The 20,372-nt window shown below is 38.4% G+C and overlaps 3 protein-coding genes across 5 annotated transcripts; 1 reads left to right on the top strand and 2 right to left on the bottom strand.

Moving 5' to 3' along the window:
• Window positions 1-166: 166 nt before the first annotated feature.
• On the bottom strand, window positions 167-4,695 carry ccdc106a (coiled-coil domain containing 106a). Of its 2 annotated transcripts, none has more exons than XM_058647540.1 (8): window positions 4,603-4,695; window positions 4,053-4,175; window positions 3,873-3,971; window positions 3,539-3,760; window positions 3,340-3,396; window positions 2,902-3,177; window positions 2,610-2,777; window positions 167-2,191 (listed from the first exon to the last, which is right to left on the bottom strand). In XM_058647540.1, the coding sequence occupies exons 2-8, from the start codon at window positions 4,120-4,122 to the stop codon at window positions 1,875-1,877; spliced, it is 1,209 nt and encodes a 402-aa protein (XP_058503523.1). In that variant the 5' UTR covers window positions 4,123-4,175; window positions 4,603-4,695; the 3' UTR covers window positions 167-1,874. The 2 variants fall into 2 exon arrangements, with proteins under 2 accessions (XP_058503523.1, XP_058503522.1); XM_058647539.1 differs by having other exon boundaries at window positions 4,053-4,122; window positions 4,603-4,689.
• Window positions 4,696-4,789: 94 nt separating this feature from the next.
• On the top strand, window positions 4,790-6,581 carry LOC131471174 (transmembrane protein 238-like). The gene is made up of 2 exons (XM_058647541.1): window positions 4,790-5,230; window positions 5,946-6,581. Exon 2 carries the CDS (start codon window positions 5,948-5,950, stop codon window positions 6,272-6,274), a length of 327 nt encoding a protein of 108 aa, XP_058503524.1. The 5' UTR covers window positions 4,790-5,230; window positions 5,946-5,947; the 3' UTR covers window positions 6,275-6,581.
• A 98-nt stretch (window positions 6,582-6,679) lies between these two features.
• si:dkey-17m8.1 (C-Jun-amino-terminal kinase-interacting protein 4) lies at window positions 6,680-18,228 on the bottom strand. Of its 2 annotated transcripts, none has more exons than XM_058647537.1 (28): window positions 18,130-18,228; window positions 15,206-15,585; window positions 14,924-15,118; window positions 14,691-14,811; window positions 14,457-14,527; window positions 14,294-14,358; window positions 13,397-13,469; window positions 13,142-13,314; window positions 12,768-13,015; window positions 12,293-12,350; window positions 11,998-12,150; window positions 11,869-11,911; window positions 11,660-11,787; window positions 11,470-11,523; window positions 10,904-11,038; window positions 10,680-10,812; window positions 10,362-10,448; window positions 10,220-10,267; window positions 9,930-10,071; window positions 9,740-9,782; window positions 9,545-9,625; window positions 9,389-9,456; window positions 8,963-9,111; window positions 8,703-8,874; window positions 8,217-8,330; window positions 8,026-8,124; window positions 7,822-7,911; window positions 6,680-7,721 (listed from the first exon to the last, which is right to left on the bottom strand). In XM_058647537.1, exons 2-28 carry the CDS (start codon window positions 15,302-15,304, stop codon window positions 7,603-7,605), a joined length of 2,961 nt encoding a protein of 986 aa, XP_058503520.1. In that variant the 5' UTR covers window positions 15,305-15,585; window positions 18,130-18,228; the 3' UTR covers window positions 6,680-7,602. The 2 variants fall into 2 exon arrangements, with proteins under 2 accessions (XP_058503520.1, XP_058503521.1); XM_058647538.1 differs by having other exon boundaries at window positions 13,142-13,311.
• Window positions 18,229-20,372: the final 2,144 nt, after the last annotated feature.

The following is a 20,372-nucleotide window of genomic DNA, read 5'->3' as shown; positions in this document are numbered from 1 at the left end:
TTTCTTGCTAATTTAATAGTAATTTGGTGAAAAAATATCATCAAAACCTGTTTATACGAGTAATGTAAAGCATTTATCCCAACAGATCATAGCAGGACACAGTTCAATCACAATCTTTACTGAGGTATGATAATGGATGGAAGTGAAGAAAAAAAAATCAACAGTATTTTTAGGAAATAAAAAGTTTTAATTACATTTTTGTCATAACAGCACAGCCTGTGACTCTTAAGCACTTGTTTTCAGTGACTAGTGATGTTGGGTTTTTACAGTTTAATAAATATATGCATTTCTTTCTTTCGTGAGAAATCAAATGCATCGAGTGTCGGTATACATTTTGTGATTAACTGCCATTGTGCGAGATACACATTTCACTTAATATACATAAATACGAGACATAAAAATTAGCCATTGTTTTTTAAAACACTGCAGTCTGGCATGATTTATAGTCTGCTTAGCAGTTAACCTTACACACACAAACTGGAGTTCTCATCTGTATTAATGTTTGGGAAAATTGTCTTTTCGTTCACTGTATTACACAGTAACCCAATTTGTTATGTTTAACGTAATCTCATCATCTCATTGTACTGGCATAAACACCACACATTATCATACAACATTATCAACTTGTCGGCTGCATTGAAAAATTTGTCATGCATTTGCAGCAGAACACTGGGAAGCAACATTAACTCTGCAGTGTGTACAAGCCAGCTGCTGTCACAGAACTCTAAAATGTACAATAGCTTGTATGGTTTCAACAATTTTTCACAAAGAACAAAAAGTTTCACAATGTTACAAATTGTCTTACCAACAGTGTAAATGTTCTGTACCTTATTTTACAAAGGGTTTTACTATCACAAAGTATTTTTTCAAGAGCTTGAGTATCAGAAGAGTAGGAAGTTACATTTATTTTTAGTGCAGAAAATTACAAACGGTGCTGATAAAATGTCTAGTGTAAGTAATGCAGACAACACAGTGATGCAGTAGTAAAAACCAACAGTGTCTGTTTTTGATTTTTTATCAAATTTGCATGGCTCTTATTCCACCACACAATGTTGAACCAGTCTTAACTCCAGTCAGTTAATGATCTCATTCATTTCTTTCTCTTCATGAGTTTTAATTATTTCGACAGAGATGGAAAAGCAATTACACTCAACACAATTCACATTTTCTAATGCAGGGAATTACAAAAACTGCATTACGATTGATAACATAATTACAATGTGACAAATAATTGAAGATGACACAACAAGTTATATGAAGAATTGCTGACAATTTCTGAAAAGTATGGCAAAATCACGCTATCATACCCAGGTTGTAATTGGCGCACTTATAGGACACTAAAATAATACAATTAATTTGCAATGCATATAAATAAGTTAGATTGACAGGCCCGGAAATGATGTAGACAATCAGTTAATGAATCCTCGGCCTCAAACTGACTCTGACATACAGGAACATACAGTATGTCTCCGTAAACCTAAACTCTAAAACACATATGAGATTCTTTGCTGACACTCATTTATGTACGGTGGAAAAAACTGTATAAACCTAAATAGTAAAAACACATTCTCCTTCTCAATTTTCAGCTGCAATATAACTACAAAAATGGTGAGTATTTGTCAAAGAAGTGTGACGCATGTGACGATATTGATAATTAAGTGAGATGTGAAAAGTTCATTTATCTGAAAAGGAAGATCTCAGCTGGAGATCCAGGAATGCTGTGTGAAGGAAATAATACTTCATCCCCCTGCACATCTGTGCCTTCGGGGAGAGCTGGCCTGCTGCAGCAGAACCTGACTGCATTTCCTCTCCTCTGTAAACCAGCAACACTGCTTTTTTAGCGAGACACTACTCATCCCTCTGTCTTTCTCTCTTCAGTGTCTGAACCTGTAGGAGATGGGCAAAAGCAGGTTATTCTTCTTCAGGGCCTGCACCCTGCTGAGTGTCTCTTCATCCAATGCAGTGTAGCAGCGCCGGGCATAGTCCAGTAGCTTTTCCTTGGATGGGTCAAACTCACCCACCTCTGCCACCTTTTCTGGGGCCACTAGTAGCAGTTCAGCAATGGGTGTAGTGGAAGCCACCGTGTTGCGGTCTACACCATGGATTTGAAAGGCTTTGGACATATTTTTCAGACGCTGGTAAGTAAGCAGGATTTTCTTGTAGCGAAACAGCACTCCAGCTGCATCCTTCACTGAAAATAACAATCGACAAGAGACTTAACAACAGCCACCCCTTGACAGAGTATGATTAAAGCTGTAGTTTGTAACCCTTAAATATAAACAACTCTCTGTTACATTTAAAGCACTGTCGTATACGTTTACACAAAGCTGATTAAGTCCATCAGCTCCACATGACTGTCTCTGTTTCGCAGTATGGTGATGTTTAGATCTTGTGTCACCCGGCAACATTACCCACTGCACACAAGAGCTGATTTGTTTCAAGTCAAGACAGACGGATGCAATTTTTCTATGCAAGTAGTTTCATAGGATAAACCCCTCTTGGACTAGCATACACATTAAGTTACATTGTGAAAAAACAATACATTATTTAAGTAATAAAAAAATAAATATATTATAACTAAAATGTGTAACTAAAAGTGTCTCATTTACCTCTCTGCCGCTCTCTAGGAGCTCGGAAGACTCGTCTTCTCTTTAACTGGTGTCTGTGGTTGTTAATGTTTTCTGGCAGACCATCTTCCCCTGATATCATCTCCTCCTCCTCAAGGAAGCCTTCTTGCTCCAAGTACTCATCAGATTCTCCAAGGAGTGAAAGAGACTCTATTAAGAAAAACAAATTAAATCATTTCCTAAACAAAAGACAACAGATAAAATATCCATGTAACAGCAATTACAAAAAATAATTAAGGTATCACAGAACATTATGCCATCTGATTCATATTACCTGGACCTAAGTTGCCATGTCCACTCATTTCATTCATGGCTGACCTTGTAGCACTGTTGCCACTGTTGCCAGTGGCTGTTGTTGCTGTCGTACTATGACTATGGCTTTGCAAGAGGGCCTGTGATTGTGTAGAGCTGAACAATGCATTCATAGAGGCAAGCTGATTGGATAAAGAACTGGAGACGTGGTTTTTGGATGGCACCATTGTTGGAGGACCTGGCCTTCGCTGGATAAACTGACGTGGAGGAAAATGTGGTGTGTCTGACTTCTGCTGCTCTGTAAGGAGAAAGCAGCCATAGTAACTGAGAATCTGAAATCTTGGATACTGTATGTAGATGTGTTTATTACATTATGATTAGAAAATAATGTTGCACAGCTCTATCTAATTTAGATTTAGAAGTCATATTTTACAATAAGCATAAAATGTTTTGTTTTTACCAGCAGGACGATCTTCCTCTCTTCTTGGCCTCCAGTTAAATCGTCTGGACTCATAACCTATAGAATTAATAACAAAAATATGTAAGAGTTTGTTTTTATATTCAGAAATATTTGCCATGCAGGTGTTACATTTTAAAACAGCCACAACACAAATTATTTTTGGACAGATTATCATCTCCCACCTGTCCCCTTCCCTCACCATTATTGTACTGGCTCTGGCTCTGCTCCTGCCCCTGGCTTTTTGTGGAAAAGATGAAGCGGTCCAGCTGGCACCGGAGGAAATCCCTCTCCTCTTCCAGGTCTTCAATCCTTTTCTGAAGCCAAGAGTTTTTCTCTAGAGAGATCTGCAGCTGGGTCCTCAGGTTGGTGATCACCATGTATGAGTTGCTGACTGGAGATGGGCCACCTGATGGGGGGGAATCTGAGGACGCATGGGCAAGTTTGAGAAACCAGAGGTTAAGTTTACAAAATGTGAGGATAAAAAAATATATTAGTGTGCAGTTTCAAATAAATCATTAAGCATTCATCTGTACCATCAAAATTCTGATCACTCTGGTTGAAAAATCCTTGCTGCTCAAAGTTGCTCTCCTCATAGGGTATTGCAATTTCATAGGCATCCTCATTTTTTGGAGCTGGGAAAAATATGCATGGTCAGGACTTCATGGGCTTGACTTAAAGGCAAAACAACACTTGGAGCTTTGAAAAAACCTTACTCTGCAGGTGGAGTGAGGCTGCGTGGCTCTTAGATGTGGAGGCAGCATCACTCCTGTTTCCGTCCTCCATCTCAAACCCAGACAGATGTTAGTAATTTATTTTTTGAAAGAAATGTCATCAGGCTATGAATATGAAGTGGAAAAATACAATTTACATCAACGCACTGCAGAAAAAGAGCCAAATATACAGCATATTTATTTATTATTGGATGAAACTAATCATTGTATGTTGCATAAAAAACTATCGCATTTATGCAACCACAGAGCCCACAAACCAAAGCTAATGTGTTTACTTCTCCGGTTACATGTATATAGTGAAACAGTATTATTTTCTTTCACAGAGAACTAAAGCGTCGCGGCCTGGTATCGTGCTCACAAGAGAGCGAGACTAGCTTCATGCTGTTAGCCTCCTGTAATGTTAGCACAAATTGTAGCTGCGAATTTAATATTACAATCACATTCTTTCTTTACAACCCATTCCTTAATCCGTCTTTCAGACATTAACGGCGTCGCTGTGTTAAATATATACGCTGCAGAAATTGGTACATACCACTTTACGTTTGTAATAACTGAATCGTGCACATGTAATAAGTCGTTATTACTCTGTCATATCTCCATTTCTCGGGTTCATCTGCTAGCTAACAAGCTAACAATAACAATTATCGCTTTTTATTTTTTTTATTTTAAACAACCTCCTGCGTCATTTCCGGGTGTTATCGCATTAATGACCGTCCACAGAAACAACGATACTGATGGAAAAAGAAGCACTGTAGATATGTAATATGTGTTTTATTTGAAAGAGACGATCATTTTAAAAATGCATATACATTGTATATATAAAATAGTTCTGGGTGCAGTAAACAAACATAGTCAAGGACATTTTCAGATATCATATATATAATTAGTGATGTGACAAAATGTGCAGTGAGGGACAATTATATCCGTGTTGCCATTTCATTCTCCCCTCTCTGCCTCTCTGTTTTATTGTGCCGCAGTGTTTAGTCAGAGCGCCAGTTAAACTGCAGGAGGACAGGTAGAACAGGTGAAGAGGTGTCAGGTTTCAGTGTCGATCACCGGCTGCTCAACGACCTCAAAGCTTGTGTAATACAAATATATAACACGGTTTTCATTGTAATCACGTTCAAATTCCAGCTATTCTGTGGATCGGAAACACATAGGTAAGTGTTTGAGGTTTTTCCAAAATAATGTCCTTATAATATGAAGACCTTGCTGCTTTGTTGACTTTATTTGGGAAAGGTGTGGAACTGGAACCTGTTCCTGTTTTGACGAGTACTAGTGTATGTGTAACAAAGCACAGCACAGTAAATGTATGTGTGGGTGTTATGTTGTCTGTTATTTTAATTTTCTTTTAGATTATGCTACCTAAGTAAAAGTTACCTGATCTGATAATGGAGCAAATTATATTGTAAATGTCATGACTTTCAAATTTAAGATTACAGCAGCCCAATGTAAAATCTGAAAATTCTGTGTACCAAAACGTTTGATAAAATAATCCCTCACTAATTACAAGAGATATGTTCCATTGTGATGGTGAGTGAGTCAACAAATGTGGAGACTGTAGATAAAAGGGTTAAATACAGGAACAATAACACAATTTAAACAATTTAACTCCACTTTCAGTGTCTCTCACAAAACTTCAATATATATGTATATATCAATGTATCTTGTTTCAGTCTCTAATCATCTGACACTTACCATGATCTTTATCAATATCATTTGATTTGAAAATGTTTTATCATAACTTTTTTGGCTCTATCACCCATCCCTGGATTTAGTGATGTTTCAGTATTTTCAGTGTTTGATATGAAGAACAGAAATGTGCATAAGAAAATGCCACATTCCAATGTAACACCCTCACCTTTTGTTTTTCAGCCATGGCACCAAAATATGACGGGCTGTCCCACTGTAAGCTGGCCCTGGTGTTTGCTGTGCTCATGGACCTGCTGGGTGTCATATCTCTGCTGCTGGGTGTCTTCGCTCCGCTGGAGGTCAAAGGGCAAGACTTTGGCGATCTGCTTGTGTACACGGGAGCTCTGCTGGTGCTTCTGTCCCTGGCAGGCTGGGTCATGTGGTACAGTGGCAACATTGAGGGTCTGACCTCCAAAAAGGAGTTGGGAAAGATGGGTGGAGCTGTGGACCGTCTCGCTCGCTCCCTGAGTCGCAGAATACGCCTTCCCAGGACTCACAGCAGTCCGACATAAGAAGTAGAGCAGAAAAGCTGACTGAATTTTTGTCTCATTCATGACTGTACCAAAATAAGCAGCAGGCAAAACTGCCTGAGGCAAAGCCTGTTGCTGCTGTTGAATGCTCCCGTCACCCGTCTTGTAAAGTTGACACAACACATCATTAACGGACAAACAAACCAGGGACCTGTTGTTTTTCATTGGGAAAACTCTGGGATTTTCTATCCCCGTTTAATATATGATGTATGTGGACAATATTCCAGATTATAATGTGCTATTCACAATAATAGATTCCAATATATAAAGATTAAAAAGATGAAAGTAATTATTATTTTGTTTGTTCTTTATCATACCTGCATGTCTTGATCTTTGTCTTGCATCTCTGTATCAGATTATGGCAATAACACTCAGAATGAAAGTTAGTTAATTTTCAATTGAGACATATTTTAATGATGACAATAATAATGTTTGAGGCACAGCTGAGTCAACACCAATACTCAAGTCTTAGTTGTCTTTTCAAGGATAAGGATATACTGACATCAACATGTGCACAAACTTAAATTGCACATAAACACAACGTAGGGCACTTGAAGAATTTCCCTTCTTTATATTACAAAAGATAACAGAAGTCAAATAAGAACATAATGTAAACACCAAAGACATTTTATGCAATTCAGAGATGATCAAAAGCTGATGGAAAAAAATAAATATTCTTTCAGGGCAGGAACTAAAACTCTTAATTTAGAAGACTTACATGCAATTATAATGAGGTTATTTGTAATTACACCACATACAATGTGGAAGGGTATAATGTGAGATAACACTCATAACAGAAAATGCAAAAATACACATCACAAAAGGTATCACCAATCTCAGTGCAGTATCATCAGATTAGAGATTAAAAAGGTCTGTTTGTATTTGAGGTGAGATAATGAGTTTGTCAGTTCACAGTTAAAAACAATCTGCACACAGCAGCAGCCACTAAACTACATTGAACTTGATGACTGAATGATGTATGACAGGCAAACCTGGAGCAACCATAACTCTGCACGTTCTTCAACAAATACAAATGTACCAGAAACATCTAACATATTTATTATAAGGGCAAAATGATCCATAAACAACCCAGGAAATAAATCATATATCCATTCTATAGGATTGATTATAAATAGATGAAGGCACATAGTGAGGCATTATAATTCATTAGGATATTCCACTCAAAGTACAGTATGTTCACCAAATGAATAGGGTAAACAAAGATGAAAGCTTTTCCATTTCCAGTATTGTGTGTGGCTCATCTAGTGCGCCGTCTCTACACCTACATCATCTTTAGGTAGTGAACAATGTCAGAGGGCAGGGCTTGGTATAGACGGGGTGTGATTCTGCCAAATGATCATGTGACTGCGCTCAGACCGCTGAGGTGTAGCCTGGGTCAACACATCTGATGCGTCACCTCCATCGTCCCCTGGAAAAGCAGATAGCTTTGTTAGGCAATTAGTAAACTCAGCACTAATTCATCTAAACAAATCAACTCAACAAAGGCAACTTCCCGTTTTTCAACTCACCAATACGGAAGTTGATGTAGCCCTCTCCTCCACTGAGGATAAGCTGAGAGGTAGTAACAGTGCTGCTGCCAGGAGAGGTCATCAAACAACCTTTGAGGCACAGATTAGACAGATGCAGCAGTCAAGGGCAATCTGAGGGAGCGGACTCTTGGACCACCGAGTCTTTAATAACGTTAAGCAAAGCAGTCATTTTAATATTCTTACCAGGTGCAGCAATGATAAATCTGACAGCTTGTCTGTGTCCATGGTAACATAGTTGGACTGATGCGATGGAGCAATATGGAATGGAAACAGCTTCTGATGCTATGGACAGTTTGTAGATGTTGGCAAGACTTGATGAAGCACATTTCAGACAATACAATTTAAAAAAACAATTGAGTCCAAATACAACTTACTTATTGATAATGGTATTGAGAAAATGGCACCACCTCCAGTGCCCACCCACAGACGGCCAGAGATGACTGTGAGAGACGAGATCTGGAGAGGTGACAGTGCCAGGAAGTGATGACCTACACAGGGAGACAATAATGTTGTTTCAATTCAGCTTGCACATGAATTACATTTTCTTCTCTTTTTTCTTATTGATTATAAATGATTATTATTCATAATATCATATTGTAATACAGAATGAGAGACCATGATATCCTCTGAGGATGAGGATGCAGAACTTTTGTTTTCACCCACACTATCATGTCATGTAAGTCATGAAACGGACAATTTATTCATTCATTTCAAACTGAATCTTGTGAAGTAAAAGTTAGATTTGTTGAATTATCTTACAATAGACAATAACCCTGAAACAGAAGGGTCTAATGATGTCAGTGGTTATCACCACTGTAACAAAGAGAATTAAGATTAAAAAACAAAAACTGCTTCAGCACCTAATGTTTTAGTGACCAAAGCTGTGAAATCAACTTCCTGTAGCGGCCGTCCAGTGAACCAGTCAAACAGCCTGAGGATTGGGTCAAGTCGACAGGACGTCCAAACACCACTTCCACCAGCGCACAGGAAACGAACCTGCTGCTCGCTGCGTTCAGACACTGGGAAAGTTTGCTGTCAAGTCAAATGTGGGATGAATGTTGGTGAGTACTGAAACAGTATGAGAATATGACACGCAGGATGAAGGTTCATCGTTTCTCACCTCAACCTTCTTGCTGTTAATGTCAACAACATGGACTTTGTTCCAATATCCCACCCATAGGCGGCCATCTTTTGCAAGGCTGCAGCGAATGGGCTGCAGAGGGTTTGATCCAAGGGGAACCACCGAGTGTGACCGCAGATTCCATCCACCTGTCAATCACAGCACTCATTACTCCTTTGACTTACATGATGAAGCACACAAAATGAATATGTGTTTATGTATATATATATATATATATATACATATACACATATATATATATACACACATATATATATATATGTATGTATGTATACATATATATATATATATATATATATATATGTATGTATTTATATAGTTGTTTGCTTTTGGTTTTGAAATTATTATTTTAATACGGATGCCATGCTACCATCTACATAAACATAGGAAACAGAAAAGCATTACCTGAGCTGTGTGAGAAAAAGGCTAATGTCCCGTCAGCTAAACCAGCTATAACTTGACTCTGGCAATACCTGTAAGAATGGATCGAGTATAAAAGGGCACAATAAATTATTAAAGGCTTAGGCTAAATGCGTACAAAGAATAGAGCAGAAAACTCACGTGAGTGAATAAACTCCCTCTGAGAGGGAAACAGACTGTTGACAGCGCCTCCTGCCAGCAGAGGCTGAGTGTATCAGTATACTGGGAGAATAAAGAGTTGGGGAAGAAAAAGAGAGAGAAAGACAGTGGATCAAAAATGCTTTGGTGACAAGTATTTGCTCATACAAAGTGAGCTGCTTATTCAGCAGGCACTACCTTCCTTCCTGAGTTCCAATCCACACAGTTCCTTTGGTGCCACCTGACAAAACAAGACAAGAAAGACTGTGTCGAAAAAACATGTCATGCAACCAGTGTTGACCACTATGGTATGCGGGTGTAAATACAAGTACAAAATTCATTAGATTAGACATGTTGTCTGAAGGGAGCCCATTGCACTGGCACTGACCTATGGGAGGCACAGCACAGAGGCAGAGTGCAGGAGCTGTGGGAGGGAGGCAGAACTGATCCAGAACTGTGTTGGACCGTGCTGGATCAATCACTGTAATATCACTGCTGGAGGCGGGACCCGCAACTACCCATACTGAACACTAGCAGAGAGGGATGAACATGGAGTTTGGAGAGATGAGTGGCATGAAACGCATCCGTGGACAGTGTTAGTTATGGTTTGATGTGCATGTGCATGGTGATTAGAGTGATACTACAGTTGATGTTTAACCAAGATAATGACAGACTCACTGTGGCCTCTCCTGAGACTTCAGGTGTGACTGAAACTGCACAGTTCAGCTGAAACAACAAAAGAATAGGTTAGACACTGTGTTTAAGCGTGCCACAGGCAGAAAATAAAGGTTTACATGAATAAGGTGGTGGAAAGAGTTACCTTAGCAGTGGAGTCTCTTTGATCCAACAACCTGAGCTGCACTAGAACGGGCACATCTTTAGGCTCTGGAGCAGGTTCACTGGACTCCTTTAAAAAAGACATTTTATCATGATGATATTGATAAGACTTTGGTTGCGTACATTATGTCTGGGTAATTTAAATAATCTGTATTAAGTCTTCGGTGGAGCTTGCACAAAATGAACAGTAGAATGGATTTAGTGCAGCTCCTTCTCTTTGGTTTGATAAAAATAAATGGTCTGAATTAACAGAAACATAATCCAAATCACCATCACATTCCATCGTACACATTACTATTACCTGTTTGTTTGCCAGTGGCACGCTCCAGCCGTGTAACTGCCGTTTTCCCAGAGTTCCCCAAATGTGGGTGCGAATCTCCTTGTAGAGCTCCCTCCTCCTGACACGAGGTGAGAGAGCAGCAGGAGCAGCAGACCTAGAGTGAATGATCCACATGTTAATCAACTTTACGGAGCCATTTCATATGATTCAAGAGTGTCATGGCAGAAAAAAAAAAAAATGCTTACTCAGTCTGACTGACTGCCGGTAGCTGAGGAGACCTCACAGGAGAGCGAGTGAGTGATGAAGAAGCTGGCAAGGTGAATGCAGAGGCAGGAGGTGGGATTAAAGGTTCCTTGGAAAGGCCAAACAGGCGATTGAACCTTAGATAAAGAAACAAGTAACAATACTGTTTATTAAACATAAGACTTTTCCCTCTCGGGCATACATTGCTTCATGTATATTCAAGTAATTCACAGAAATATTGGTGATTTAGTGTCTTAGAGACAAATGTTCCTGTTGGTTTTCTAAATTCTCCTTACATTGGGTTTTTATTATTAACAGATGGTCAGGACAACCCAAGGAATTTCCTATCTTAGCATTATGAAGGTCCTGCAAAGGCACATGTTTCCAATATATCTGGGAGGTTTAAAGAGTCTCTATTCATAACAACAATATTGCAGTATCTCAGTACAGCTTTGTTCAGGCAGTTTTTGTCTTCTAGCAGTGCACAGCAAAACTCAGAACCAGGCAACTGTGGTACAGTATCATACAAGTACAATAAAATGAGATAAGAGATAACACAAACACTTACCTTCTCCAAACACTTGACCTTTTATCCTCTGTTAACTTCACTTCCTTTGTTGCTCTTTATATATATATGAAAAAAAAAAGAAACGAGACAAACATAGCTGTGTTAAACCAAACTGTTTCTTGGAAAAGACTTAAACATTAGATTTAACAGAATAGCAAGAGTTTTATTCATTATTGAGGCAAATATTTACCTGACTGTCTGACTATGTTTGATTGCTTCCTGTAGCTCAAAAAGACGATGCTTATACTGGTTCCTCTCCATAACAACACGAGCCATTTCAGAGCGAGAGAATTGACGCATGGATGCGAGAGAAGAAGCCTGTGACAGATTTATCTATTAAATGAGAAACATACACCAGGAGTCACCATGGCAGTAAAAATGACAATAACTTTTTCTTACATCAGAATCCTCCGACTGACATGCTTCCAGTTCTTTCCGAAGTCTGTGGAAGATAAAGGATGAAAAACAAAAATGCATTTATAATAGTTTTAACAAAAACTTGACATTTTAAAGAACAATAATCCACACCTCTTAGTTTCCTCCTCCTTCTCCTTTATCCGCCCCTCTAATCGAGAGACTGTTTCCTGAAGAGAGGTCACTTCCAGTTTAAGAGCCGTGCGGTCATCAGTCAGCTCTACCACCCGACATATCAAAGCCTTGCGGGCAGCATCTACTAACCCACTGAAAAGAAACAAATCAGAAAAAAGTAGTATTTTTATTACTTTTTGTGTTACAGATTTGTGTCTCTACAAGAGGAAACAGTGTACATGTTTGGGAAATCACCTGAACATCTTATATTCACATTAGAATAAACATGACTCACAAGTTGACTTTGAGTTCTTCATACTGAGAAAGAATCTCCTCAAACTGGTCTGCGCTGCCTACAGAGGGAAAAAAGAATTTAATTGCTAGAACTCTTGTTGTGCACCCTTTGAAAAACAGATCAACACAAGTCATTTGGTTATTATTTAGCACATGGTGCAAAACAGTAAAAAAAAGAACCTTAAAACAGAAACCATTCTGACACTTTTTATAAGCCGTGTATAAATAAATGTCCTACTTATCAGAAATAAACTCATTACCTCCTACATCTGCGATCACTTGTGTCTGTGATCATTTAGTTTGTGCTTCAAAAGCTTCAAAAAACAACATGGATTTAGTTGTTTGTATCTGCGGCCACATGGATGGTCAAAATAATAATGGGGCATTTTTTGTGGGGTTAGCATTTAGTATCCATAGATTGAACCATAGTTTGAGAATGTTCATCAACTATGTAATAAAAAATGTCTGTAAATTACCTCTGACACTGACTCCACGGTCTACACTCTCCACATAATCCTGACTCAGCTCTGACAGTTCAGAAAACACAGAGTCCGTGTTGCGAAGCTCCCACTCCAGACCATCGTCTTCCTTGTCCCCCTCCTCATCTTCCTCATGCCTGCTCTTTACTTCGCCGTTGTGTTCCGTCTCCTCCTTCTTCTCATCCTCCAAGCTGGTCTCGGACTCATCTTTTGGCGTCTCCTCGTTGTTAGATCTAACAGGAGTACTGATGACAACAATGAGGACGACAAATAAATGAATAAGACACAATACCAGAACATTTGCTGTGCCATGTACATATGTGAAGAATGTAGATTTAGAGCATTATCTGACACACATTGGTTGATGTTACCTTGCATTCACACAGCCATGAAAGCCTGCCAGCTCTGGAGTGGAGCTAATGATATCATTGACAAAGTGATCTGTGGTGGCCTTCACTGAAATATCAATTGGCTTTTCCTTCTTATTTATTAGTTCTTCCAGACAGGGGGGGCCAGAGTGTGAATGTGGTCTTTGAATGACCTGCTGGAGAAAAGCAGATAAATGCAGCTATTTCTATGACAAAGTCTTGTGTTTATAAAAATTGAAACATAAAGAATCTGTTTACCTTTTCATTAACACAGGAATCTAATAAAACTTGATCAGATGGCGAGTCATGATTCTTGGGACGAATGTGATTCCTAAATAGAACATGCAGTGTTACGGTATAGTTGCAAAAAAAAATAAAATCACAGTATTAAACAGTATTAGTGGGTGTTTTTCTTACACTTGTTCCACTTTCTTGCAGCACACTTAATATTACGGACTTACACTCTGTGAATTATGATCAATTACTACTAATAACTTGGAAATTTGCAAAAAAAGATTCCATTTCATCTTCATCTTTTACACAATATAAATGAGAACAGCAAAATGGTCTCAAATTGTAATTTTGTAACGTTATCTATTGTACATTATTGTACAATTATATGGCACATTTCTGCACTGCTGTTAAGTAAATATTGGGAGTTAGTTCACCGAGATAAGCAGTAGATGGCACAAAATTCAAATTCACAAAAGTCTGGGTCACCACAGAAGGATAAGAAGGTGTAACTTGATCATATAAATGAAGAATGCATTTACTTCAGAAGGTGTTGGAGAACTATTATTATTACTATTATTATTATTCTAGCAAGATGTATTTATTGCGATAAGTTGAGAAATGTTGTCGTTTTTGTATCAGTCTGTTTCCTCTCATGCATCCGTTCGGACATTTCTTCAGTGCAGGAACAATCTTAAGCTTCATTGACATTTCAGTCACATGAGTTTGAAACATTATCCTTTATTAGCCGTTTTCACTGCACTTATTTACATCTCCTTTTCCACCTCCTTCAAGTATAAAAACCTATGCTTGAAGGAGGTGTATATGTACAGTATATACTGTATACAATAATGCTGCTGTCGTTTCAAACTGTATAGGAAATAGATTTCTATTAAAAAACAAGGTGAAGAAGGTATGAACAACCTTAAAGGAGAGTCCCTTTCAGAATCCTTTCTCTTTTCCAGAAGTTCTCGATATGTGTGTGCCAACTAAAGGAGATAACAGAAATAGAACAAGGACCTAAATAAATATTGAATATCTGTGGAAACAACAGCACACCACTGTAAGCTAAACAGCAGTTACTGACCTTGTTGTGCGTAAGTCTCAATGTGCTCAGTTCTCGAAGCAGATTTGCTTTCTGCTCCTCCAGGGTCATCACTGTAAAAATACAAAACACAAAGAGCTTTGCTTGTTAAATTTCCTGCCATTGAGAAAGCAGGTGTTTGACTTAGTATCAGTGAAAAGTTACCGAACAGCAGTTCTCCTTCAGTGAGATTTAAGCATGTTGTGGTATTTGTCACAGTTACTTTCAAACACTCACACTGATCAGCTTGTTCTCTTGCTTTCCTCTCCAACTCTCTCTCTTGCCGTTCTTTCCCTTTCTCCCTCACCTTCATGGCTCTTCTCTCCTGTTCAATTTGATCATCCAGCTCCAGATATCTCTACAAAACAAAAAAAGACAAACTAACGGCTCTGAGAAAAGTCAAACAGTTAAATAACGGCATTCAGCCGTAACATCAACTCATTTTATCTTTTTTTTTTTTTATCCCGCACCTCTTGACTCTCTTTCCTTAGTCTTTTCTCTGCTTGGTATCTCTCCAGCAGTTCTTCTCGCTCCGCTTTCTCCCGCTCTGCCTCCTCCTCTCTGTCTCTGAGCTGGCTTTTGCAGCTGGCCAGCCCCTCCAGCACCCACACAAATATGGGTACCAGCGACTCCACCACAGCTTCACCGTGGGTCTCAATAACTGTCTGGGATTGTGAGAAACCATGTATGTTTAAACACATTAAATGTGATATGTTAGACACAATAACAGTATAGAAAAGAAACAGTCTTACCTGTAGTTCTGAATACAGTTTTCCAGCCTCTTCACTGACAATATCGGGGTCTAACTCCACCTCCCCTGACCCACACAGCACTCTCTCATTGTACTCCATCAGCCAAGTATGTTTATCTGCTGTATTAACTGCCAAATTGTTTTTGTACGCCAGAGGTGAACAGTTTTACAATTGTGTGTGGAAAGGTAGCTTTTCTGGCCGCACCTTCTCGCCAACTAATACAACTGGTTTAGATAGCTTTCTTACATTTTTGCTCACACCAGCACCATCCATCCTTATTTATGTCCCATTTGCACTCGACAAGAGCAGCATCCTCTTAGATTTCTGTGCTGTAAATCTGTAGTTATCTGTTGTCAGGAGGCATCTTAGCTGAATCCATGCTGAAAAAGAAAATAAGAAAAGTAGAATTATTTAAATCTCTTCCCCACACAAAATAATGTTTTCCCTTTTTTCCCAAATGACAACTTGAGGATGATAATAATTGTGTGAAATGGTCCTGTGGTTTGTTAAACAGTAAATAAAAGCAAAGCATCCACTTATTAACGATGACATTTTAATACCACTGGCTTTTAGTCATGGTATACACAAAGAAGTCATTCATTAAAGATTGGTCATTTCTGAAGAGTTCAGGCATAGCAATACAAACATTCTTTAAGGCTTAGAGTACAGTCAGTCTTGCATGCATCCCTGGATTTATTTCCCCTTAAAGCCATCGTGTTCAAACTAAAGAAAAGTTAGTTCTAACATCAGATGTTCAGTGAATTAATTGTATAGACTTTGTTTTGTTTGATAGGAATATCTTTGGGTTTTAGACTAAACTATAGACAAAATCAGGGCTTCAACTGAAAAGTATTATTATACCAATTAACAAAAATGATCTCCCAATCAGTTGTGCTTTCAATTCTTCTATTCTATTTGTTTTAATTAATTAATTAATTGATATGTCTACACAATTATATATCTTATTTTTTTCAGTCACATACCACATTTTCCTTCAGTAAAATATGTCATTTAGCTATCCAAAACAAGCAATCTTGAGATGCCACCCCAATTTTCAGGGAAATTTGATGGGATAAATGACTATTTCCTGAATAGACAAATACTATATTTATAAGACGTCTTGTGGAGGTTTTCATTGTCTGTCTTAAAACAGTTAATATAATCACTGACAAAGTTTGAAAATGCATTTTGACATTTGATCTACACATGAAAGAAACAGCAGATCTTTAGGTTAAACATTTCTGTGCCTCTGATAAGCACTTTTTATGTAATGTGTAGCAAGTTTTTGTTTTGTTGTCTTTTTTTACATTTGACATTTTAGGACCTTGTCTATTGTAAAAAAAAAACAAACTTATTTTTCAGGACCATTAATCTTTATGGGGACCAAAGGGTAAGGACTGGAAATCCAACACTGACGCTGTCAACAAGACGGGGATGAGTTGACTTTACTTCCTGAGGAAACAATCCTTCAATGTGTGCAGCAAGATGTTGGAGATCTATTATCAGTCTGTTGTTGTCAGTGTACTGTTCTTTGCTGCTATTTGTTGGGACTCAAACTAATCAAGTGATTGGACATGAAACATTTGAGGCTGTGGTGGCGAGGCTGACACTAAACAAACTGTTATCCATCATTGATAAACCTGACCACACACTGGACAGGCAGCGGAGCTCCTTCTCCAACAGACTGTTACAGCTCCGCTGTCGGAGGGACCGTTATGAGTCTAATCTTTCCTGCCTCAAGCCATCACACTATACAATAACTCAACTCTGTCTGAGAGAGAACTTGTCACTTTGCATTTTAAACATGTTTACATCCCGGTCTCTACAACTGCACAACTACTTTATTTTGCAGTACTGTATAAACATCCAGATAACACTTCACCGGCATTTAATTTATAAAGTCATATATTTATACCGTCATATGTTTATATAGTTGTAATTTAGTATATATTTGTGTGTTCTATTTTGTTCTTTTATTCTTACCATTATTCACATCATATTCTTATGTTCTATGCCTGTATATATGTCTATTGCTGCTGTAACATAACCATTTCTAAGCCTGGGATGAATCTATCTATCTATCTATCTATCTATCTATCTTCATTTCTGAAGCTCTATTTCAGGATGGAGTTAAGATGTGAATTTTGGTGAGGTTACTGTTAGGGTTTGGCATTAACTGGTCATGGTTAAATTTATAAAGAAACATTAAATTATACTTATACATTTTACAGTATGTAATGTTTAGCAGCATTTACTGGTGAAGTTGCATGTTGCATAATGAACCTCACCCTTACCTTCTAAGTGTGTTGGAGAAACTATACAGTATGTAGCCTGTAGTTAGTATCAAAAATGTTTGTTTAGTTTGTCCATTGTGGATTATTGAGATTATTAAGGTGACTGTAAATGTAGTGTATTTATTTCATTTTTAATTTCATTCAAGTTTTTCATACTGGGGGTTAAAACATTTGTTTCTTCGTGTTGTATTCTGGGATAATGTTTTTGTTACTGTCCAAATTAATAGAAATCCTTGCAGTGTCCTAACAAGAATAGCTGAGCAAACGTGTGTGTCCACTCCAGTACCACTTATAGCACACACAGACATTAGCATAGATACACACACACACACACACACACACACACATAGCATACAGTTCCAGGTAAACAGACAAACAGGTCAGCCAAAATAAAACATGTAAACGCAAATAATTAGCCTTATCAGCCTAATCAGCCTTCTCGACTAAGCTAAACGAAAGGAAGACGTTTGGGTGACGACACAGCTGAACTGACAGACTGTATGAATAAGTAACAGAACTGACAGTAGACACCTTGAAAGTCTTCTGGCTGCAAGTTTACAGAAAAGTTGTAACTTGGCCAAAAAACCAACAGAGCTGTCGCGCTGCTCGAGTTCCGTCTATCACACTTACCTTCGCGCCGCTCAGGCCGCTCATTTTCAATTCTCTGCCTGAAAACACAGAAAGTTCTGCCGTGTTTTTCTTCAGGCACGATATCAATTACACAGAAGACAGTTTTCAGAAGAGGAGGGGCTTGATTCTGACGGGCGTATACACGTCCTTTATCTGACCAATCAGAGCGCTGATGTTATCGTCTGTAGCTAATAGGCGACAAGTAGAGGCGGGACTAGTGTAGTTTTGTTTTCAGAGGGAAAAAAAAAAGTTTCCTTAAACTGGAACGACATGTGACCACTGTCAGGTGATCAGACTGAAACCCCGCCCAGTCAACCTGTCCAAATACCTCACATACCTGTGAGTACCTTCCATCTGTACCGGAAAAGTCATATGATTATTATAATAACGTCAAAGAGTTAGAAAGTGTTTGCACTGTGGAGGCAGAAGTATTCAAATTATTCAATAGTCATTCATGGGTTTATCAACAGCTTTTGTAGTTGACTGATCATATCAACTGTTTTTAGGAATGCATTTGATTAATTAATTTGAATATAATGGATTCATCTGAATTTGATTTCTAGATTCAGATTAAATTAATGAATTGCCTGCTAGTGATAATTGAATTAAAATGTTGCTCACAATTACCCAAAATTGCCCTCTTCACAATGCCCTTTTGTCCAAGTAACGGCCCAAAGTTTTGAAAAAGAATTAAACATTAACTAAAGATTTCAACTCTACTACCTTTGGGTTGTCCAATTTATAGCAAAGTATAACATCTATAGCTGTAAAGCAATCACACATAATGTAATTGTAGGATTGGGTTTATATAATAATCAATATAAAGCCAGCTCAGGCAGAAGTTGAGGTCACTATTTCTCTCTACAGGAAACTGCATTTACTGTGTAAAGTAAAGTGAGGAATGTCTCTGGTTGAAGTAAAGTTTACTTTTGTCCCAGCAGATGGAGATATTACCACAAACTACCCCCCCACACAGGTTTGTGTTTTCATTGGCTTGGCTAACCATTTAAGATATCCTGCCGTTTGTCGCAAAAGAACATATAAATAAATTCCAGATTTGCCCACTTAGGCGCTTTTGTGTCTCCTTTAACCCCGAGTCCTCTACGCGGTGCCTGGGAGCCTGTGGTTACAGTGTGTGTGTGTGTGTGTGTGTGCATGCATGTTTGTTTTAAGGAACCAACCTTGTAGCAAACTTCTGTATTTCCCTTTATTTTCACTTTCTATCTTTCACTTGGCCACAAGTCCATTTTGCATACATCACATGATCTGTCAGTATTCCTTGTTTCTTTGGTCTGTTAGTAATTGGGACAAAAAAAAGTCCCAGGTGAAGTCAGTGCTATTAAAATTAAAACATTAAAGTGCAAACATCCTACTCTGTGTACATGTATTTTAGCTATGTAGACTATATATGGATCACTAACAGGATGAGCTGAAAATATCAAAATTAAAAGTACTCATCAAGTAGAAGAATGTCTCAATCCAAAGAATTATATTATTCTACTTGATTATGAATGTAATAATTGTAACCCATTGATGCTGGGTGACTGTATATCTTTATACACAGATTATACACAGCTTATTGCATTACAGAGCAACAAATCACAATAAATCATTGTTTCATATGAGGCTCAGATGTTCAATCACTTGAATTGTAGTGGGGTAGTTGAAAGTAGCATAACATTGAAATAATACTTTATATCTTTTACATAATATATATTGATAGATGAAGAGGAGAGCAGGGGTTAGAATGGTAATGACATACAGTATAGTACAGAAAAATCATATTCATCAGTTTATCATCATATTGTGTCATTCACTTTTGTTTTTACACTGTAACCTTTTTAATAACCCTGTCACTCTCTACAAGCACTTCTTTCCCTTCCTCCCTCCGCGCTCGTCTCATCTCTCTATCCTTCTTCATCAGAAGCTCATACGCCACAATGCCTCCCACCACCATGAAACTGACAGCCAGAATCACAAATCCCAGTCCCAGTAAGTGAGACGTTCCCTGTCTGGAGTGGTTGCGTTGGTCCCACAGGCCCACAGCTACGCAGCTGAATCCGACGAGAATTTTCCAAAAACAAAATGCCAGCATGCAGGATCTGCAGGACAGTTCAGCACCTCCAGTGACCACAGTGATGCCTGCCACTGAGGTGACCCCTTCGGGTAAAGTCAGGGTCTCAGACTTGAGGTTGTAGGTGACAGGAGAAGTGAGGTCTGGTAGAGCTGAGGGGTCAAGTGTT

The sequence above is a fragment of the Solea solea genome, chromosome 13 (assembly GCF_958295425.1).
Source record: "Solea solea chromosome 13, fSolSol10.1, whole genome shotgun sequence".
NCBI classification, from domain to species: Eukaryota; Metazoa; Chordata; class Actinopteri; order Pleuronectiformes; family Soleidae; genus Solea; species Solea solea.
The sequence above is the reverse complement of the archived record's forward strand: the minus strand, read 5'-3'. Positions and strand labels throughout refer to the sequence as shown.